General features: G+C 30.2%; 1 protein-coding gene and 1 long non-coding RNA gene across 2 annotated transcripts; one reads left to right on the forward strand and one right to left on the reverse strand.

The window, feature by feature from the left end:
- The first annotated feature begins 3,152 nt into the window (after positions 1–3,152).
- On the forward strand, positions 3,153–10,969 carry LOC142615506 (uncharacterized). The gene is made up of 3 exons (XR_012840780.1): positions 3,153–3,376; positions 8,703–8,872; positions 10,662–10,969. It is a non-coding gene; the product is annotated as an uncharacterized LOC142615506 (long non-coding RNA).
- A 2,251-nt stretch (positions 10,970–13,220) lies between these two features.
- Positions 13,221–19,239, reverse strand: LOC142618069 (putative pectinesterase 8). Its single transcript, XM_075791035.1, has 5 exons — positions 18,635–19,239; positions 18,204–18,375; positions 17,913–18,119; positions 13,520–13,779; positions 13,221–13,408 (listed from the first exon to the last, which is right to left on the reverse strand). Exons 1-5 carry the CDS (start codon positions 19,036–19,038, stop codon positions 13,255–13,257), a joined length of 1,197 nt encoding a protein of 398 aa, XP_075647150.1. The 5' UTR covers positions 19,039–19,239; the 3' UTR covers positions 13,221–13,254.
- Between the last annotated feature and the right edge of the window lie 5,060 nt (positions 19,240–24,299).

A 24,299-nucleotide genomic window follows, 5' to 3' on the forward strand; every position in this document is an offset into this window, starting at 1 on the left:
GAGCATGGTTAGTCAGATTCGGGTTTGTTGTTAATGAAAACCGAAGATTCGGTTTGGATAACGGGCTAAAGGATATAAAACCCATATACCCGACCCCACCGAAGGTTAAAGGTTTTTTAGAAAAAAAGTTTTTATTATATTTTCAATCCTCATCAGTTTCTACTTTCTAGGTGAAGTGATAAGATAGCTTGTAGCTTATTGGTAAAGTGATAAGATGTAAGCTTGATGTCTACTAAAGCTAATACTTGCACACAAACGGCAAACACAACATCAAATCAAAATGAAATTTCAAATCAATATTCTTAATCTTTAGCTCTTATAAACATGTCTTCCATATTTAAAGCTATTTAGTTTCAGGGGACCACTTTGCTGACCACAACTCCCTCCACACTTCAAAATTGAAGTCTTTCTGTTTCAAAGTTCAATTCCAAAAAATTCACTCACTTTCTTTAATTTATCACTCTCACTTTCTCTGATCTTTCTCAAATCCCCTACCCTATCCTCCTTGCTATTGCCGTTGCCAAGTTGGGCCCTATCCCCGCCATCAACCATAGCCTCCTTGCCGATGTCACCCAGTTAGCCCTATGCCACCGTCGTTGATTCAAAGTTGTTGCACTCACCATCATCTACTTGAAATTGAAGTCTTGAAACTTTGATGTATGCAGTTAGACGGTAGGTCAGTAGAAAAAGTTATTTAAAAAGAAAAAATTGTATTGATGGATGTGTTGGTGGTGGGAAAGGGAGTGGTGGTGGTGTTGCCGGTTTAGTCTTCTCTTTATTTATTTATTTTTTTAGTCTCATAGATTTGGGGTTTATGGTTTGGATTTTATATTCTCTATTTTGGTTTTTTTATAAGACTATTCTGGGTTTTATTTTTGAGAAGATTATTCTGGGTTTTGAAATCTATGTTATTGTGCTTGAGACCTGAAATCACCCGACCGGCTTCGACCTGCTCAATTGATGACCCTTGCCGTTGAGTTTGACCCGAACATTCGGTCGACCGTAGGTCCATTTTCCGTTCACCCGATTCAATCGGGTCGGATGCAAGTTAGACCCAAACCCGATTTGATCCGACCCGTGGACAACCCTATATATGCTTAAGAAAATTGCTAACTTACCAAATTTGAGATGAGAAATGCTTGAATTGAGAATGCAGCTTACCAAATAAAGGATGTAGTGGACTTTGAATCATGTCCCAATTTTGTTGATTTCGTTTCTTATTCAAATTCAAAAGGACTGGTAATGTAGCATTTCGATGTTTTAAGATTATTGTATTTGGCTTTAATGAGTATATTTTGCAGTAAGGCATACATATTGACAAGCAATATTGAATATATATATATATATATATATATATATATATATATATCAAATGTTTTAGTTTATAGACAAAGTTTAATTACAAAATTGAATGTAGTTTAACGGTATAACTTTACTCAATAAAATAAATATTACTATATATTTTGAAAATCTAATTGTTGAATTCCATGTTCTTTGTTAGAGATATTACACAAAGTAATGATAAAAGAACAATGTCAATACAAAAGACAAACAAAAAATATATAATTTGGAGACACAATATTGTTTTCCTTAAACAATATTTGCCCCCACACTTTTGTTACTAAAGGATTATCGCAAATTTGTTCACATGATACAACTAAGAAGTTGGGTTCTACAAATAGCAATTTTAGAGAATGACCACAAAATTTCTTGTATAAGCCTCTATTTATACCTATAGAGTTATATTTCATCAAAAGGTAAGTATGGAGAGTTAAAATATTTCAAAAAACCGTACACAATGCTTGAAACTTTTTCAAACGTTTAGAACAGTTACTGAAAATTCTGTAGAAAATTACTATTACGAGTCTCGATCGGTCAAGAGTTTCTTTCGATTGATCAAACAGGGATCGAATAGCGATTGAATCATCCAAAAACTCTAGGTTTATTTTCTTTATCATTTTGATTGATCGAGCCAAAACTTTGACCAATTGAAAATACTAAATTTTGAATTTTCACTTAAAAATTTGCAAAACATGAATTTTCATTTTATCAACTTTATGAAACAATATTATTCAAACTTAAATATCATTATTACAACTTCTTCATGTATATACCTATATATATATATATATATATATATATATACAATATTCTTTATATTTTTAATACACACTAGTCTCTAAGCACGCGCTACGTGCGTGCTCAGAGGCTTTTCTATTTTTTGGGTAAAGATTAATAATTTATATTTATTATAATTTGGAAATTCTATCTTTTCCAATCTCAAAAAAAAAAAAATCTAAGGGTGTGATGAATACATGAGGTGACTTTTGTAAATTTGAGGAGTTTTAAAATTAACAAAAGAGTGTTCTTATTTTATAGGGAGTTAGTGAGTAGATGTAGGAATTTAAATCAACTTAAAAGTAGGAATTTATTAGAAGTAGGAAGACATTTCAATGTAGATGTAAGAATTTATTACTTTTGTTAATTTACTATTTTAACCCTATTTTTAAGTTTTAGGTAGGGGTATTTTTGACAATAAAAACAGCAATAACTAACTTTCTTTTGCAATTTACTATTTTAACACTATTTTAAAATTGTTAGTTAATTAATTTAGGGATATTTTTGGCAGAAAAAAAAGTAATAACTAACTTTCTGAATCCTCTTAATATATACTAGTCTCATCACACGCGCTTCGCGCGTGCGATGAGACTTTTCTTTTTTAGTAGTCCTATTTTGTAGAAAGAAACTGTATTTAATTATTATATATATATATATATGATTTTTATTTTAAAAATATAATTTATAAGTGAATAAATCAATTTAAAAATTAATAGGAGAGTAGTCCTATTTTTTAGGCAATATTTTACCGAATTGTCCTTTAGTTTTGTCTCTACTTAAACATAAGACTGTAGGGGCATCATTGAACTAAAAAAATGAGTTTTTACCGAATTGTCCTTTAGTTTTTTCTCTACTTAAACATATGACTGTAGGGGCATTTTTGAACTAAAAAAAATAGGAATCCAAACAGAGAAAGCCCCTTAAATAGTAGTATAGACAAGGGAAAGATGCTCATATACCTCATGAACTTTTAACTACTGGCCAAAAGACCCCCTCAACTTTTATAATGACCAATTTACTCTTTAAACTATTCCCACTTGCCAAATTAATACATCTGTTAGTTTGGTGTTAAATAACTAACGTTTAAATCACGTGAGAAGCACACAAAAATTACAAAGGTGAATTAGCTTAGTTAGGAGGCAAAGAAAAAGCCAGGTTCAGAGAGAGGAAAATGATTCAGTGGAACCAGAATCTTGAACCGCCGTGACAGCCTTCTCTCCGGTGGCGGAGTTTTTGTCCTGCAATCGCCTTGCCATTGGTACACTTTTTTTTTTTCCTACTCTTTGTTTTTCTAATCTCAATCTCCAAGTGCGAATTTTTGCAATATTTTTTGTTTGGTTTAATTTTCGAGCTGACCCTTTACACTTTACACTTATCCAAGTGTTTCAAGATCTGTGGTGGATTGTGTAGAGTTGGCTGTGGTGAAGTTTTCATTTGTTTAAAACTGGTTTTGAGTATGTTATACAGCTGTTTGATAAAATGCCTAAGAGAGAAATGACCAGTGTTATAATGGGTTTTCATTGTTTGGTAGGATTTTAGATGGGTTTGCAATTACTTGAAAATAATGTTCATGGCTGGGTTTATGTGTGCTTGATTGTTTCATATAAACGAATTGAAATTAGAAATTGCATAAGAAAATTGTTTCATATAAACTAATTGAAATGCCAAGTTTGAACGTGGCATTACTATTCTCATTGGATTCACTGGTGTACGCATTGCCCAGGAGTAGGATTTAGCCTGGCTTTTCTGTTGTTTCTTAACATCATTATTCTCTGCAATTTTTTGGTTTGGTTTAATTCTTGGGTTCGTTTAATTCTTGTTTGTTCAATTTTCTGAGTATGCTATATAGAGCTATTGCTTTTGAGTATGCTATAGAGCTATTTGATTAAATGCTTGAGAGAGATATGACTTACTGTGTTAGATGAAATACTTTTACAATGAGCTAATTTTAATTGAAATTGATTGTTAGAGGCTTGTTGTGGGGGCACTGAGTGGAATATATTTTGGTTAAAGCTCTATTAGGTGGATGATAAATGCTTAGAATTACCACGCCCAGCAAGAGCACCAGTTGCTGCTCGTACTTGAGAATTAGTTCAATGTGCTTTACTTTGTTTCTTTGAGGCTTTTGATATCAACTGCTGCCCACCTTTTTTGTACGTTAGCTATGAACCTTTTTTTTTTTACTGATTGTGGCTTACACCTTATCTTATAGCTCCTGAATGCATATTCAATGTTCATTTAATCAGGTAGTGACTAGTGACAATTTTTGTCATACTAACTATTAGGAACAGGGATGTTTAGGGTATGATATTAGTACATTACAAATTTGAATTACTCTGATGACAAGATTTATTTTCTTTTTTTTCTATGGGGATGTAAAAATTGAAAGTTTTTTTTAATAAAGAAATTGAAGAGGCTTAAAGTTATTGTATAAACTATAAAGTTCAATTCAGACAAAGGCTTCCTTATCCCTCGTTACAATGCAAAAACAAAAGGTGCACCTAAGAATAATCCCATTTAAGGCAAAAATTAAGTCAAATTGAGAACTACACGAACGTTTTCCTTTGTTAAAGTTGTGGGGTCATGGATTTTGGAGTTTCGCCGAGAACATGTGGTTTTGGCCGAGAAGCATAGGTGGTCCGAGTCTGAGGAGTACTATCTCCTCGGATAAAGCTAAACACAAATCTGGTATAGATCTTAATGATCAAGGATGACTTTTCAGGAAGTTCTAATGATAGCAACGAGCATCATAAACGTACAAGAGGGATAATGACTCAAAAATATCTAAGGGAAAGCTGTAACCACCGCATTAATGAGGAAGTGATCTTTGAAACAGTATTATGGTAGCCTTATAGCCACCCCAGAAGACTTTTAGAGGGGGCTGATGGGACAAGTATCAGCATAAACCATCAACTGTCCACAAGTAGTCCACGTGTAGAGTAAGGATGAAGGAAGAGATATAATATAAATAAGGGTAGAGATCCTAGAGAAGAAGGAAGAGGAAAAAAGGAGAAGAGAAAGCATTATAGCAATCTCAACAACTCCTGTAACAATTGTCATCCAAAATATACTAGAACAGAGCTCCTCGGACTGTGCCGAGGACAAACTTTCTCGCACAAACCGGGTTCAATTCTTGTTGGCTCATCATCCAAAACTATATTAACTGTTATCCATGCACTAAAGCCTAGCTCTTTGATCCATTCACTACAAATTTATTGTACTGGGTTCACTGGGCCAAGATCCCTTACATTTTGAACTTGGTCTGAAAATCGTGTCCCTACAATAGTTACAACAATATCTTGTTAATCACTAAACACTATCAAAAAAATTAATCAAATTGGGAACAAAGGTGTGGAAGCATTTGTTCCCAATATATCTTATTATGTCACAAACCATTTTTTTAGTACTCATACATAAATAGTCACTTCAAGTGACATCCAACATTAACACTCGGACTTAAACAAAATCCTCTTATGCTTTGCAACTTTGTTCTTTTTGCTACCACTAAGCTTTGGCCTTTCCCTTGTCCTTCTTGCTTCCACTAGTGCTGTTCTTCTCTGTACAAATTTGACTTGATTGCTTAGTATCCATACATGATTGCCAAGTACCCTATATAATAATACAACCACAATATCAATGCATTATTTTGAGGGAGCGACAGTGGACATTCATCCATGACTGCAACATAAAATTAACAAGAAGATCAATAGAAAGAGCTTAATGAAAAAAAAAAAAATGAAAAAAAAGAACAATATAAAGAACACCTTGGAATTGTTCCCTCAAAGCTAGATATTTTTACTAGTTTACTTATTTAAATAAAACAATATAGATAAAAAAAAAATAGTAGGAAAAACTTCAAACAAAGTTGGACACACAACCAATAGCCCAGAAACAACACTTAAAACAACCCCCTCTATGTCACCGAAGTACAAACAACTACATTTGCAACCACACTTCACAAATACAAGCCCAACTGGGCAATCCAACCCCAACCCTGAAAACTAAATGTAATATAACCACAGCGTTTCAAAATTTTCTTATGCAATCTGTTATTTCAATTGGTTTATATGAAACAATCAAGCACACATAAACCTGGCCATGAACATTATTTTCAAGTAATTGCAAACCCATCTAAAATCCTACCAAACAATGAAAACCCATTAGAACACTGGTCATATCTCTCTTAGGCATTTTATCAAATAGTTGTATAGCATACTCAAAACCAGTTTTAGTCAAAATGAAAATTTCACTACAGCCAACTCTACACAATCCACCACAAGTCTTGAAACACTTGGATGAGTGTAAAGTGTAAAGGGTAAGCCCGAAAATTAAACCAAACAAAAAAAATTGCAAAAATTCGCACATGGAGATTGTGATTAGAAAAACAAAGAGTAGGGAAAAAAAAAAAAGAGTGTACCAGTGGCAAGGCGATTGCAGGACAACTCCGGCACCGGAGAGAAGGCTGTCACCGCAGTTCAAGATATTGGTTCCACAGTCTATCATCTTCCTCTCTCTGAACCTGGTTTTTTCTTTCCCTCCCAACTGAGCTGATTCACCTTTGTAATTTTTGTGTGCTTCTCACATGATTTGAACGTTAGTTTTTTAACACCAAAGTAACGGATGTATTAATATGGCAGGTATGAATAGTTTAAGGAGTGAATTGGCCATTATAAAAGTTGAGGAGGTCTTTTGGCCAGTGGTTGAAAGTTTAGGGGGTGTATGAGCATTTTTTCCTATATACAAATATCAAATTTTGTGTCAATCAAATATAATTTAATATATTATCTATAAACGTATATTTCGTGCATACTTTTAGACTACAAAAACTTACAATTTAAACAATATATTGATGACATAGCTATTGATCTTTAATTTTCTAAAAATTTCTCAAGCATGGAGGATATAAGAAGAAGATGTAATCCAATGGTGTATTTGTCAAAATTTACCTCCAATAAAAAAAAATTTGAGTAAAGTTGTAACCCTAAGTTATAACCAATTTTGTAACTAAATTTTGGCTTTAGTTTATTTCCTCGCACCAATTTAATCTTCTAACATGTTAAAATACTTTGAAAATAAAATCTCTCTCTCCCCCCCCCCCCCCCCCCCCAAAAAAAAAATCAAATAGTCTTATATACATATCTAATTATATATCAAGAACTCAAGGAAGGTGGGAAGCGTACCCCCAACATTACTAGTTTGAAAATTGTGACATGTCTTAAAAATTCTTGTTAAATTCTCTTTTATCCAAATTTTGTTTCTAAATTATTCTAAAACAATTATTTCTAAACAAATCCAATCACCTATAAAAATCATATACCACTATGCCTTATATTTTAGACATACTAGTACGTAGCCCCTTGCATATGCATGGGTTTAATTACAAACAATCATAATTATTCGGTTCAAATTATACTTGGTATTAGTTTACATTTTTTTTAAAATCATACATCTCTAAGATATGTAATGGTTTCTCATCTATATCTATATAATAACTAATAGCTGAAACGTTTGACTATTTGTTGATTACTCCTCATTGTGCCATATGACTACACAAATTACTGCCACGTTTACATTTAAAAACACCAAAACATTGTACTTTTTCATTTAGTGGAACTTATCTATATAATAACTAGTAGCCGAAACGTTTGACTTTTTGTTGATTACTCAGTGCGCCACATGACTACACAAATTACTGTCACGTTTACATTTAAAAACACCAAAACATTGTGCTTTTTCATTTAGTGGAATAAGAGTAACGTTTCCGTACTATTTTTTGCTACCGTTGTGTTCAATTGCACTGTTCCAGAGGGTAGTTATAAATTTTACACCTTTCCTAATAAGTTTCAGTTTATATCTCTTAAAAAAAAAAATTCAAAAACTTCTGATTCTTCTCCCTGGCACCCCTCTCTCTGTACGTTACTGATTAGCAAGATATTGCACCATCCTGCTAACAGGGGCAGTTACAAAATTTGCACGCTTGTATATTCTTTCAGAAAAAAAACTTCTTTCTTATTACTCGATATGTACGCTCTTTGAGAAGAATTTCTCCATACAAGCTTTGGCTTTTTCACTAACAAATACTCAAGAACCAAGTCCTTCAGTTTACGGCAATCATTCAATTTTACACGTTCAACCTTGAAAAACTTTAATACACAATTTCATCTTTGAAAAGCCCCCAAACTGAAAATCCTAAGAACCCACGGCCACATGCATAAAACTTTGCTCTTCAATTGTGACCTTTCTCTCTCACTCCAGTCTCTATCCCCAACGACCCATAAAATCCAACTGCCCATTTGCAAGAATCATAAGATTAATCAATAGTCACAACTTCAATCATTGATCTTCTCTGTTTGCCAATGTGGTGGGTTTGTTATTGTTCTCCAAGGTACGCTCGCTTTTCTCTAAACTAATGTTCTTTCTCTTTTCTTTGAATTTATGTTGTTTATTGTGTTTCATTTTTTCCTTCTTTTATTATTATTATTATTATTTATTTTTACCTTTTGAATTTTTCTCCCTGACCCTCCTCGGGTGAATTTCCTATAAATCTCAACCTATTTTAAGTTTTTAGCGATCTCCTTTTTCAGAAGTTAGAGGCATGTGTTATATCCCCTCAAATATTTTAGTTGAAGAAATGCCAGATTTAAAGGAGATTTTGCTTTTGCATGTCAATTCCCAATTATTAAGACTACAAATTATGGAGCAAAGCAAATGAGGATGGCTTCAATTAACGATATACGTCTTAACACAACTGCAGGCATTGTTTTATCAAATTTTATTGTTTCTCTTTCTCCTAATCACCCATTAAGTTATGCATTAAAATATGAATTTTGATAGCTTTAGTGACATGTAATGCAGCATCAAAATTAATCAAGAAATTTAATTGATTTTAAAAAATTATGTGTCCTGTTTTATTCGGGTCCAATTTCTTTGTCATATTTGTTCCCTTTAAGAACAAAGAAGGGTTTGGGGAAATGTTTATAGATTTTATTAATCAGAACCCAAACATATTTATTTATATAGGTTTTGTTTACATGGTTATGGCATAGGTTCTTATACTTTAAGGCAGAAGAAGTGATTTACATTATAAAATCTAAATTTCATGTTCAAAACTTTGGTAGGCAAGAGGACTAGAAACTCTTTTTTAATATTTTGTCTACAATATTTTAGATCCTTATTTTTTCATATTTTCCTGTAAAATCAATGATTGTGTTCTAATGCTTGACCACATTAAAATTTGATAGTTCTTGCCCTTGAAAGTTATATTTTTTCAATCTTTAAAGCAAATATTTTTAGTAATCAACAAAGTGGCATAAGATAAGTAGGTGACATATTTTTTATTTATATGAAAAAAAGTATAGAGAAATTGTTGTAGCAAGAGTCTTAATGACAACTTAAGTTTGTTTATTAAAAAGAGTATTTTTTTTTTCTTTTAAGAATCAGACTGAACTTTGGTGAGATACAGTTTTATTTAATTAAATTCATAGAAACCGTTGTTTGCCTTGCCTTTATATATTTTGTATGATGTTCTGTCAGTTTTGTTTACGAAATTCGTCTACAAAGCTTTCTACAAGTGAATTTATAGAGAGATTGAAAAATGATGTAGAACACAATTTACTGTTTAATTATTGTAATTTATTATTTTTAGTATTTTTATGTAAAAACGTTATTTTAGGTTTAGGTGATTTATTTCCTTATTTTAGGTGCATTTAATGTTTTTTAGGTCAAATTTGATTCCTGATATGGTAAGGTATTAATTAGGAGTTATTTTAGAATATATTACTTATCTGTCAAGTTTAATGGAGCCCTTAAATAGGCTCTTAAGTTTGTAAACGTTTTTCATATAATATTATTGAATAAAAATCAGAAAAGGTGAGACTTTGCTCTCTTTTGGTTCTTCAAAAACTGTGAACTTATCAAGGATTCTTCCTTGTGGCGTTCAAATTTTATACCTTCGGTTTGTGATTCTTTATAATCATTAGGTCAAGGTCAACTTATACCTTTGGTTCGCGTTTCGATTATAAACGTTGGGTCAGGGTTTCTATAAAAAATCTGAATTTTAGCTTTTTTGGGAAAATATTCCAATATTTTTGTTGGGTCTCAAAGCGTGTCGATTGAGATTCGCATCATTTGGTATTAATTATTCCAATATTTTTGTTGGGTCTCAAAGCGTGTCGATTGAGGTTCGCATAATTTGGTATCAGAGCATAGGTTCTAAAATCAGTTTTCTATCATTTTATCTTTTATTTCCTGTTATCATCCAAAAAAAAAGTGAAAAAAAAAACTTGAAAAAAAAAAAAGATGGTAATTATTGAGAACATTGTGGAAGATTCAATTGAGGTTAAATATGAGGATGAGTCCACAACTCACAATCATTTAGTCTCAGTTGATTTGTTGAAGATGACTATTCAATTTGTTGATTTTCTTGGAGTAGAAAATTTTAATTTTATTATCAACCCTTTGTTGATTGATGTTGCAAATAAATTGAAAGTAGATGAGGAGAAATTTTCTGCTACACTTTATAAAGGATTCAAGTTTCACAACAGGATCAAGTCATTAAAGCATTCGAAGTATTTGTTTATTTGGAGCGGAAGATTTCAGATTTCAAAGATGAACTCGAGGACGAGTTTGTTTCAAGTGGAGGGGTCTGATGTAGAACACAATTTACTGTTTAATTATTGTAATTTATTATTTTTGGTATTTTTATGTAAAAACGTTATTTTAGGTTTAGGTGATTTATTTCCTTATTTTTAGGTGCATTTAATGCTTTTTAGTTCAAATTTGATTCCTGATATGGTAAGGTATCAATTAGGAGTTATTTTAAAATATATTTACTTATCTGTCAAGTTTAATGGAACCCTTAAATAGGCTCTTAAGTCTGTAAACGTTTTTCATATAATATAATTGAATAAAAATCAGAAAAGGTGAGGCTTTGCTCTCTTTTGGTTCTTCAAGAACTGTGAACTTATCAATGATTATTTCTTGTGGGGTTCAAACCTTTGGTTTGTGATTCTTTATAATCATTGGGTCAAGGTTAACTTATACCTTTGGTTCGTGTTTCGATTACAAACGTTGGGTCAGGGTTTCTATCAAAAATCTGAATTTTAGCTTTCTTGGGCAAATATTCCAATATTTTTGTTGGGTCTCAAAGCGTGTCGATTAAGGTTTGCATTATTTGATATTAAATATTTCAATATTTTTGTTGGGTCTCAAAGCGTGTCGATTGAGGTTCGCATCAAAAAATTAAATTGAAACTTAAGCAAACATATGACCCAAAATTTATTTTTTGTTCAACTTATCTATCATTCCCATATTGGATAAAATAGAGGATTAGGAGCCTCATTAAAAATCTGAAAGGATTATCAAATAGTCATAATACAATTGTAGGATAGTTTATGTACCTTAAATTTGGTTCTCTACAATCCATTTGTTTCTTTAATTGGGTATTGATCTTACGTTATGGGATTCTAAAAATTTTGATACTAGGATTTGTTTTAAGTTTCAATTTTAAGTAGAAGTTGAGTCTAATCTTGATGTCAGATATGTATTCTTGTACGATTAATTTTCTTTACTTTTAGATGAAATGCATGAGGTTGTTTAATAATCTTTCTCTAAATGTATGTCTTAAATAATTATATATATGAGTTCTCAACTGGTATTGTGAGTAGTACCTTTTGCTTCCAATATGTTTTCCCTGTTTTCTTTACTTCAAAAATTTCTTTCTTTTTTGGTTTTCAGGAAACAAAAGTCTCTTCTCACAAAAGCCTGCGAGAGGAAGTCCTCCCTGCACAGTAGTTCGAGGTTGTTAACTAAAGGTAAAAATAAGTTATACAAAGTTACAGGTTGTTTTTAACTTTGTAGTTGGGTAGAACAAAGCAATCAAATTTCTCATTTTAGTGTACTGTTTTAAGAGATTTGAGCTTTTTATAGGGATTTGAACTTCTATAATTACTCACGTATTCTTTAGCATTCTTAAAAATAAATAAATAAAATTATTTTAGAACTTAATTTTAGTAGTTTTTCCGTGCATCGCACAGGTTAGCGACTAGTTATATATATATAACTAAGAGAAATTATCTTAGATTTGTTGGTGTTGACGTATCACAACGGAGCTGATATTTTTGGTGGCGACTCAGGAGATCTCATCGGATTTAGTAGAAATCTCACCATATTTGGTTGAGATTTCATTGGAATGTCCATAGATCAGTGGATATGATAGGCACACAGTGAAGAACAACGGAGATGAGAAAGCAAAAAGGGGGATTTTTTTGGTCAGATCGGTTGCAATCAAATTTTGTAGGAGTAAATACACCAATTACGTCAATCTTGTCAAATTTACTTGGAGCAGAAATGCCATAGATTGCCACATTTGATGGGATCGGTTCTGGTTCAAACCTTTTGGGATGACCGGTTCGGTTGGGTCCAAGTTATGGATGGACAATTCTAATTCTATTGTTTAAGATGAAATAATTTAAATTCAAACTCAATTTTCTTTTTAATGAGATGAGCATGATTTTCTTCTCATAAGAAAAAGAAAAATGAAAAAGAAGGTGACCTCGATTTCAAATTCACAAATCAGTTGTGTAATGATTTGAGTTTGTTATGCAATTTATATTTTTAGAATGTGATTTTTTTAGTCAAGTGTCTTATAACTTAATTGACACTTTCCAGTATTTTTGATAAGATGTTTACAGTTTGAAACGCCCCTTTTTCATTGTCTATCAGATAATAAAAAATTATATATTATTTTTTTCTATGCTAAGTTCCATCTAACCTCAAAAACACGTCAATAGCCTTCTCAGACTAAATCCAGGTTGACGAGGAAGTCTAATCAAGTTCAAACACATAGTAAATCAGAAAAAAGAGCCCAAAAAAACATGGCAAATCACAAGCCAATTGCTTATGAAGTTTTCTGATTTCTTATACAAAAAGCAATCACCAAGATCACCCAAAATGTGTATAATTCTAATGAAGCTGTTTTTTTTATAAAGAAACTGGCGTTAGTTTGACTCCAGTGTTGTTATATCAAATGAGCTATTTTATTACTACTGTTACATACTTACATTTGAATCATGGTCTTCTCCATATACAAATGAGAATAAATTTAGGTAATTATGTTATCATAGTACATGCATAGGCCTAATTGTAGGGTTGCAGCCATTGATCCCCATCGACAAAGGACAAATTAAGGAAAGGAGAAGCTTGTGTGTCATTGAGTCTCAAAACATAAGGAAGCCTCATGGTCATATTTGCACCAGGACCTGAGCAATTATATTCTCCAAAGAATATAGTCCTACATTTTGACAATTAAATCAGACGACAGTTTTATTAGTAATTCAATTGATTTAGACTAAAAAATCATTCCCAAAATAAGCTTTATATGTTGCAATCTGAAGGTACATACTTGTCTCTTGTAGGGTCGTTAAAATCATTCCAACCCTCTGGAGCAATGATATCTGACATTGATGTGTTGGCAAAAACAACACGTGCGAATGGCCTCCATGCTCGACCTAGCCAAACTCTTCCATTGCCACCCACTGTGCAGTTGGTGAATGCAAAACCAGTGTTCTCGTCCTGGGAAGTTCTGCCATGAGCCGTAAGAGCTCCATTTATGCTCTTCGATCCGGGGTCTGCTGGGTTTGCCATGGAAATCAATAGGCAATTCTGTAGTGAACAATATAAGGATTACTTGTTGTTTAATGTTGCTTTTGAGTATACTAGCTAGATGGAAAGCTAGCCGAAGCCTCTTTTGGAAATATATATGACTAAAATTAAGAATTTCATTTTTTTTTCCTATTTTGATTATTTTAATCTATATATTATTATATAATAATAGGTGAAGCCGAGAGAAACTCAAATTAAAATTTCAAATTAGAGTTCTAATTTTATGCCATGTGTCCTAAATGATTTATTCTTAAATGAGTTTTATTTCTTAATTTTAAAATCAAATGTGGGACCACATCATAAATATTCATCCAAGTGAGTTATTAAGTACAAAAATCAAAGAGTCTAGAATAAATGAATCGTAAAAAATAAAGTGCTTCACAATAATTTTATAAAAAATGGACAATTTATATTTTATACCCAATAATATCCATACAAATTTTTAAAAGAGCTAACAAAATATAAACATGACTATCAATAGTATTTAAATTATATATATATGAATTATATTAGGTATCTTATTGTTTATCTTTAAATTAATGTATCCATGCATATACATGGTATATGCATGAGATTACAAGCTAGTTATATATAATATGACTGCAGGTCTTATTTGATATGTAGGAAAATTTAACCTATATTAAATGGTTTTTATTTATTTTTTAAGATTCCAAAGAATAGAACACTAAATCCTTAAATAAAAATCATGTAAAAAAAAAAAAATCACAACTAGTTAAAAAAAAAAAAAAAAACTATCACACCCAGGCCTAGAAAATCAGAAGAAGAAAAAAAGAATAGGAAAAAAGAAAGAAAGAAAAGGCAATGACTGCCCTATAGAAGAAAAAAAAAAAAGACGAAGAAAGAAAGAAGGCATGCATGCCTAGGCCTGAAAAAAAAAAAAAAAAAAAACACACACACACACACATAAACCAAAGCAACGTTACTGAGAAGAAAAAATAATAATAATAAAGGCAACTTGAAGAAGTGTGTATATGTACTGGGCATTTTTGTCAATCAAAAAAAAATTTATTCCCACTCAGTTTTCTTTCCATTTTGGAGAGAAAACATTTTGGTGGATCAGGGAAGAAAATTAAAATTCCAAATTATAGTTCTAATTTTGTGCCATGTGTCTTAAATGATTTATTCTTAAAGAGTTTTATTTCTTAATTTTAAAATCAAATGTGAGACCACATCATAAATATTCATCCAAGTGAGTTATTGAATACAAAAATTAAAGAGTCTAGAATAAATGAATCGTAAAAAATAAAGTACTTCACAATAATTTTATAAAAAATGGACAATTTATATTTTATACCCAATAATATCCGTACAAATTTTTTAAAGAGCTAACAAAATATAAACATGACTATCAATAGTATTTAAATTATATATATATATATATATATATGAATTATATTAGGTATCTTATTGTATATCTTTAAATTAATGTATTCATGCATATGCATGAGATTACAAGCTAGTTATATATAATATGACTGCAGGTCTTATTTGATATGTAGGAAAATTTAACCTATATTAAATGGTTTTTATTTATTTTTTAAGATTCCAAAGAATAGAACACTAAATCCTTAAATAAAAATCATGTCAAAAAAAAAAATCATAACTAGTTAATAAAAAAAAAAAAAAAACTATCACACCCAAGCCTAGAAAATCAAAAGAAGAAAAAAAGAATAGGAAAAAAAAAGAAAAAAAAGGCAACTGCCCCGTAGAAGAAAAAAAAAAAAGAAGAAAGAAAAAAGGCATGCACGCCCAGGCCTGAAAAAAAAAAAAACACACACACACACACACACATAAGCCAAAGCAACGTTACTGAGAAGAAAAAAATAATAATAAAGGCAACTTGAAGAAATTGTGTATATGTACTGGGTATTTTTGTCAATTAAGAAAAAATTTATCCTCACTCAGTTTTCTCTTCATTTTGGAGAAAAAATATTTTGGTAGGTCAGGGGAGAAAATACTTGAGCTCCACCATTTATTTTCTTTCCTTCCCACTTAACCAAACATACTCTAAAAAAGTTTTCCCTCCTATTTTCTCTCTAAAGTTTTCCATCTACTCTATTTCACCTCCAAATAAACACACCCTAAAGGTACATGATCTAATTTATAATATATATAAAATCAAACAAGTTTGAATTTTCGATGATTTGATAATATTTTGTCATATTAGTTTCAATGCTACAAAATTTAAACTTTATGATTTAAGACTATCCATTAGAATCTTAGCACATCAATGTTTTTTTTTTTTTTTTTTTTTTTTTAAAATTTTTAAATGGTAGAATAGATAGTTACATATACAAATATAGTCATAATACCATAATTATCAAATTTTATTTTTAGAAAAAAAAACTTATATATACATTTTGTGTATATAAATATATATAAATATTTTGTTCAACCTTTGTGGGCATTCTATTGACGATGACTAATATATAAGGATAAAGTATAACCCATATTACAGTAACTTGAAATTTTACCATAATCACTTTCTTTTGATAAAGAAGATTAAATAGTTTTCATTTAGCTTTTCACCTTAAAGTTTTCTATTTACGTCAAAGTATTAATTCAATTTCATGTGTTAATAGAATAAATGCATTTATTTTTAAATTAATTTAAGTGTATATGTATGTGAAGCTTCCTCCTAGAAACTTGAACTCTAGTTTTTGCCCTCCACACTCCAAAAGTACTTATACATGTGTGAGGGGCAAAACCTTTGTGGGCATTCTATTGACGATGACTAATATATAAGGATAAAGAATAACCCATATTACAGTAGCTTGAAATTTTACCATAATCACTTTCTTTTGATAAAGAAGATTAAATAGTTTTCATTTAGCTTTTCACCTTAAAGTTTTTTGTTTACGTGAAAGTCTTAATTCAATTTCATGTGTTAATAGAATAAATGCATTTATTTTTAGACTAATTTAAGTGTATGTGTATGTGAAGCTTCCTTCTAGAGACTTGAACTCCAGTTTTTGCCCTCTACACTCCAAAAGTACTTATGCATGTGGAGTGACCATCATACCAAGGGCGTGCGGTGGAGCCGATGCAACAATTATTTGTATAAAAAATTTTTTTTTGTCATTTTTTCTAAAATTAATTTATATTGTGATTAAAAATACTTATTATCAAAGGAAAACAAAATAATTGATTTGGATTATTTCATTTTTGCTCATGTTTAGTTCCCTTCCCTTGGAAATAATTGAAACAAAACTTAACAAAAGGTAAAAGAAAATGTAGTTACAAATGTAGTAAAATGTATAAAAATAATAATGAAGTTAGTCAAAATAATTAAATATTTGTAAACAAGTACTCCGTTTATATCTATGTATGTTTGTCAAAGAGTAAAAAGTTTTTTAGCTTTTTTGTTTTTGTCTCAATTCTCTTTTGCAAATAATCCAATTTCTAGTTTTTTTTTTTGAAAATAAGTTAGCTTTTAATTGTATCTCACATTTAACTTAAAAGTTACTATTTCCCAAAAAAAAAAAAAACTTAAATGTTTATCAAAAAGTATATTTTTCAATAAGGTGTTAGTAGCCTATGTATGTTTAATGATATTAAAAAGAGTATTATCGGGGTATGTATATGTATTTGATTTCAATGTATTAGTTATTTATACGTGATGTCCTAATTATTTAATAAAAATGAATTTTTATTGTTATTTTTTATAAAATTATATAAGGAATAATTAATTTGGACTGGAATGATATGATACTTTTGTTCAATGTTTTAGCAACAATTGAAATTGAAAACATAAATATTTTTCCTCAAAAAAAGAAAAAGAAAACATAAATATTAGAAAAAGAAGTTCATAACACACATGATCCAAAATATAAAATAATTGTGCACTTAAGTTAGTCAAAATAATAAAAAATTTGTAAATTTACTCAAGAAATATATATTTACACATTATTATTTTACAAGTTCATTTTCCTTTTTTTTTTTTTACATGGAATATAAATAAAACTAATTTTTCAATATTATAACATAATAAATGGTACATATGGGTAAAAAAAGAAGGTAATTTCTTAAAACATATTTTATAATGATTCTCAAAAAAAAAAAATTTATAATGAACCTCAAAAAAATAGGGCGCAAAGATCAGCCTAGGTTACCTCATATAGTGACCTTCCATTCCCGAAGATGAAATCAATGGAACCTTGGATATAGCAATCTCTGAAGTAATGTCGACCCTTATCATCATGAAGGGTGTCTTGAGCTCCAAAGAATCCACAACCCCAGAACGCTGCTTTATCACCAGATATTTTAATTGCCACTGCTTGGGCTCCAATATCACCAGGGTTTGGAATAGGAGCTAGATTCTAGCACGAGAAAAATTGATGTGTTATATACATATATAGAACATTCATGTCTGTATATAGATATATATGTTATATCGATCTTACCATGAAGCTTATGTTCTTGGCAATGAAATTAGTAGAGAAAACTTGAACGGAGCCACTAAAAGATGTGCCATGTGAAGAATTGGCCGTGTCATTCCATGCAATTGCCGTTGATGTAAAGCCTTGTCCTTGAAATGTTACATTCGTTTTGGGTCTTGGAACAGTAACTTTCTCACTAATGATAGCCAATGAATTTTCATTAAAGCAAGGGAGAAAAGAAATCAAATATAAAATGATGAATCTAAGATATTGAACGGAATATAATCCTAATTGATAGAATTCATTTCAAGATTAAATTTTTATTTCTACTTAGTGTCATATGTTTTAAAACTTTAAAGGACATAGTACTTGAAATATTGAATATTTAATTTGAATGATAATATGAATCTATTTCAAATGGAAAATATAAAGAAAATCCAAGAAGACCAACTTACTAGTAAATGCCGGTATTGATCCATATAATGGTTCTATTTGGGCTAAAATCTGGAGTTGCATTAACTGCTGCTTGCACTGTTGTAAAATTACAACACCCATTTCGATCAACGCAAATATACGAGGTTGTGTTAGTATCCTTAGGGAAGTCAGGTGAAAAATCCTCGCAAGGATTTACTGTTTTATTCTTTTTATGGTGTTTATGCTGGTGGTGATGCCCTCTAATGTTGTATGCGATGACAGTTGAAGTAATTGGAGATGATGAGAAAAAGGTGAGACTAAAATTAATAAGATATTTGAGCAAAGATGGGTTTGAATTTATGATGTGTGTGGATGACAAAACAGCTAAAATGGCAAACAGAAAACTTAGAGATACACATATGCTAAGGAGGTTCATTTTCTGCATGGAGGAGAGACGGGTAAGGAGAATAGGGGTGATATGTTTTATGTAATAAGAGGGTATAAATAGATATGCACTTGAAGTGAAAGAATTGATAACATGTCTTGCAAATCACCCTGTCCTGTCCTGTCAATATATATGCTTAAGAAAATTGCTAACTTACCAAACTTGACACGGGCTATGCTTGTATTGAGAATGCAGCTACCAGTTGTACTGGACTTTGAATCATGTTGTGATCAGTCCAGCTTCAAGCCTAATGGATTGCTATACGCTGTGGAGAGCACCAGACTTTGTGTAAAGTTTAGAGTTAAATACCAACTGTATTAATTTCTTCTCATATTCAAATTAATATAGCATTTCAATGTTTTAAGATTCTTCTGTTGTATTTGGCTTCAATGTGTATATTTTGTGATAAGACACACATATAAACAAGCAATATTAAACATATAAATACTGGAGGTTTTAGTTTATATTTCCTCAGACCTATCTAAACCCTTAACATGTTAAATTGGCTTTGAAAACTGTAACCTTTGTATTTTGTATCATGGCACTAATCTATCTCCCAAAAATATCGAAACGGAGTTTTTAATACACATATGCTTAAGTGTCTTGATGTAAACTCAAGCTAATTGGAAGGTGAAGCGTAATGCACAAAAAAAGTAGTAGTTTGAAAATCGTGACATATCTTACCATGGAAAATATTGTGGCCTAATAATTAGGTGTAGTTCAATCAGTTTCTCAAAAAAAAAAAAAAAAAAAGGTGTAGTTCAATCACTAACTAATCAAGAGTTTGATGAGATTATTTGGTTCTCGTATAGACCAGAACCGAAGTTCAAATCTTCATCATCCAACTTTTTATATATATATATATATATATATATATATATATATTGTTCTTCAAATTTGGGGCATGTGCAAAATTGGTTTCTTGACTTTCAAGTGCTCTATTTTACTCTAAATTTTAACACTGTAAGAATTAGTTATGCCATTAGTTTCCATCCAAAATTTGGACATCCACATTTAGCCATGGCAACAAAATTTAGATGGAAAGTCGATGCCACACTAAATTGTTATATTTTTTAAATTTGAAAGACTATGACAGAGCATTTGAAATTGAGGAACCAAAATCATGCATACCCCAAATTTGAATGTTGAAAAATGCAATTTACCTTAATAAAAAGATTATAAAACTAAACAATTATGAGTAATATTTATTCAAAAAGATCTTTTATAAAACTTATGATATGAAAACAAAAATGGTTCAAGACATGTCATAAAACAATATGCCCGTGACAGTTGAAATTTAAGCAAGGTATTAAATTATTAATGACAAAATAAATTAAAATTTTAACAAGAAAGTAAGACCTACTATTAATTTATTTTAAGAAATAAACCTACTATTGATTTATTTTAAGCAATAGAAAGTGAGACCTACTATTAACTTTAGAAGTTTTATACTTTTGTGAATTATCATATACCATAATCACGTTTCATTTTAGATATATTATAAATTCATCTACTTCGTTTGGAATCAAATCATATTCCGAATTTGAAAGCCCCGTATACTTTACTTCATTTCTAAATTTTATAAATAAAAATATTTGATTAGCAGTTGCCCTTAAGGATTTTGTTAATAAACTATTTAAAAAAAAAAATTAATACTACTTTTATGAGAAATAAAAAAGAATTGTTCAAAATTTAATTACTTTTTTTTTCCTATAAAAAGTTTGTAAAAGTACGTATTTTATGTATGAATGCCCTTAGAGCATTAACAAAATCTCTAAATAAATACATGAAGGATAAACATTTCCAAATTTGAAAATAATGTATTTTCAACTTGTTAGCATTTATTACTACCTATTTCATTCTTAAAATAGAAAGTGAATTACTATTAGAACTTTAGAAGTCCCTCTTTTTTTTTGTTTGGCCGGGGGGGGGGGGGGTGGTTAGTTGGGTTACTCTTTTATCAAAATTTTCTTTCTTATATAATTATATATCAAATTTAATTCAATGCATTAACATGAATTGAACTAGATTTCAAATAAAATGATTTGAGTTGATATACAAGTTGTTTGTTCGCGATATAATTTTTATTTTTTATTTTTATCTTATTCACGTAAATTCTAATCTAATTAAATTGGAATCCTAGAATTTTGATTGGAAACAATAGAAAGAGGCATTTGACCTAAAGATTATTGGCCAACTTTTTTTGGTACTAAACAAATGAATTAGGCTATAAGGGCATATTCGGTTAGTAATATTTTCAACAATTGAGAAATTGAATTTTTGTCTATTTGAATTCCTGAAAAAGAAAAAGTATATCTCCATATTCAATAAATGTAAAGAAATAGTTAGAGTCATGACAGGAACAATTTTAACAGTTGTGTGTGTGTATATATATTAACACAAATTTCATCAATAATCAGAAAAATACTATAATTCACAAAAGTATAAAACTCACAATCTTGAACTTAATTAGTAGGTGTTCATTATGAAAAAGTAAACAATACCTACTATTAATTTATTTACAAATTTCTAATACACAAATTATTTGAATATGTCAAAGCTATCATTTTGTTATCATACATATATAAATAATGCTTCTCTTTGATTTTTTTGTTAAAAAAAAAAACAATTTTATAGATGTCAAACCAAAAATTACATGAGCGCGACATCATGTTAGCGCTCATCATGAGCGCTATTTGTCATTAGACTAAGACACCAATCAGTTTTTAGTGTAAGCGGGGGATTGAACCCCAATTTCTTATTCAATTAAGAGGAATTTTACCAGTAAAACTAGCTGGAACGCACAACGACATCATATTAGACCAATAGTTTATATGAGGTGATTTTCAATTAGCTCAATTGCTAGATCTCTTATCATCAAATAAAATATTTGGAAGTGACACCCATCTACACAATTAATACCCGATTACTACCTTGACTTGTTAATAAAAAAACAATTATTATAATGCAGGTGATATAGGTTAAAAGTTTATTTCATATATAATAATAATAATAATAAAATTTTGTTATGTATTGATTATTTATTGTATGTAATATATTTTTTATTTTAAACGAGTTCTATGTGTTGGAGAGAACACTTGAAAATCTTATATGTATGATTTTCCAGTCATTTCTAAGAATTCACTCATTCTTAGTCCTTAAAGAAGCTTTTGAATTGTGAGGACCTGTGTGTGTGTGTGTATATATGTGGGGCTAATATATAAGTCCGTTTGTAAAATAAGTACAGTTAACTTCTTCTTTTTTTCTGAGAAATGACGATAGAGTACAATTAACTTTTATTCCTAAATAAATACATTCAAGAATATCTAAATTTAATACTACTATATACTGTTAAAAAATATTAATACTACGAATACTTTTTTATTTTTATTTTATTTTTTTACTTAAGAAACAATCTATTATTTGACCTCCTCCCCTCCCCCACTTCCTTAAAAAAAAAAAAAGAAAAAAAAAAGAAGAAGAAGAAGAACAAAAAGAGAAAAGAAAAAAAAAACAGTGGAGGGTGAGTCACAGGTTCAATCCCCTATATTACCTATCAAAAAGAAGAAAGAAAAATATGTTTCTTATCAATCAATGCTTAAAGTTAAATATTGGTCCATATCCTGCGTGGATATTGAAGAAATGGCTACAGTAAGTCAGTGATAGTCCACAACGATCTTTATTTGCTGTAATGGTATTAGGATACCTTTCGAAATGTTTGCTTTCTTTTCTTGTGTCACTTTGTGATGGCATATCTCTTTATGAATACATATGGAGATTTTTTTTTCCTTTTTTAGATGTAATGTTTTCTCATGAGCTCTATGGATTATGCTAACATCTTTTTATTTTTTATTTTTTATAACAAAATAAAAATTCTACTCTAATATAATTTAAGTGTATATGTGTGTGAAACTTCTTTTGGAGACTTATGAAGAGTTCTTAGTTTGACACATAAATAAAGCCCACACGAATAACCACTCCTCTTTACATTTTAGGCCATCAAACAATTTTTGCATATTTGGCAAGGTGTACTTATATGATGGCTAGTTGGTAATTTGGTATATACATTTGAATACAATGTTTAATAAGGGAAATGTATAAAATATCTTAAGGTTTGATCTAATGTTTTTTTTTTTTAATGAATTGACCTAATGTTTTAAAAGAGAGATTTTTATTTAGATATATATATTATAACGTGAAACTTTTTATTATGAAAAGTGGCTGCCACCTGCTCGTCGGCGATTAGTACTGTTGCCAAGAATGGCATAGTCTCAAAGCTTTGTCATGCCACACTGCCATACACCCTCTCAGTTATCCACACAAGCATATGATGTGTAAGTGTGAATAGAGGCAAAGAACTATAAAACCCAAGGGGTTGGCCCTTCATGAATGTCACAAGGTGCCGATGCCCCATAGCCTCCATTATAAAAACTATATGGTAGTGCTATGTAGGTCCAAGATTTTTTAAAAACTAATTAACTTAGTTCCTAAACCTAACTTGACCTTTAAATTGTTACTCATTTTTCTCCTTTTTTGTGATAATTAGGGATTAAGTTGGTTAATTTTGAAAATTTTTAGACTTGGTTGATATTAGTTCAAACTTTAAAGATATTAACTGTATTTTACCCTAAGGAAATTAATATTTGGAAATTTGTATATTATTGATTAATATTATTGTTAATTGAAGTTGTGGACGACAATTTACTACTTTTTATCCTTTCCTTTAGAGGGTGAAGTTACTTCATTTGGAAAGACGCTCATTGCTAATAGTGAAAGGTTTGGGAGTAGGTAATCCCTTCTTGGAACTTGGAAGTATTACATCATTCTATAAAACGCAATTGATCCATATATATGATATCACAAGAGGAATGATGAGAAAAATAAAACAATTTGATTTTGACATTCTATTCAAACAGAAACGTAGGTTGAAACAGGAATGATGGTTAACTAGCTTGGACCGCAAAAAAATATTATCGGTTAACTTGGACCCACTGTCGGGTACCACTAAGTCAATTAAACCCTGTACCTCTCTGAAATTGTAACTTTTAAAATCGCTAACTTGGAAAATAATACTAATTCTTATTAGAAATGACTTTCTAATCTAACGGTATAGTTTTCCCAAAAGCCTTTGATAATTTTAAGATGCCAAATTAGTATAATCTATAGCAGCGCTTGCAAACCGCAGCTAAAAGTTGATTTACCATATAAAAAAAAGGATTTAAGTCTGTTTAGATACCGCTTATTATGCTGAAAACTGAAAC

This window comes from Castanea sativa, chromosome 11 (assembly GCF_040712315.1).
Source record: "Castanea sativa cultivar Marrone di Chiusa Pesio chromosome 11, ASM4071231v1".
In the NCBI taxonomy this organism is placed as follows: domain Eukaryota; kingdom Viridiplantae; phylum Streptophyta; class Magnoliopsida; order Fagales; family Fagaceae; genus Castanea; species Castanea sativa.

Excerpts from the sequence above, each read along its gene's own strand:
- LOC142618069 (XM_075791035.1), bottom strand. The coding sequence starts at position 19,038 with ATGCAGAAAATGAACCTCCTTAGCATATGTGTATCTCTAAGTTTTCTG. Across the intron at positions 18,376-18,634 it reads ATCAATACCGGCATTTACTA|TGAGAAAGTTACTGTTCCAA; the intron begins GTAAGTTGGTCT and ends GGCTATCATTAG. Across the intron at positions 18,120-18,203 it reads CCAAGAACATAAGCTTCATG|AATCTAGCTCCTATTCCAAA; the intron begins GTAAGATCGATA and ends TTCTCGTGCTAG.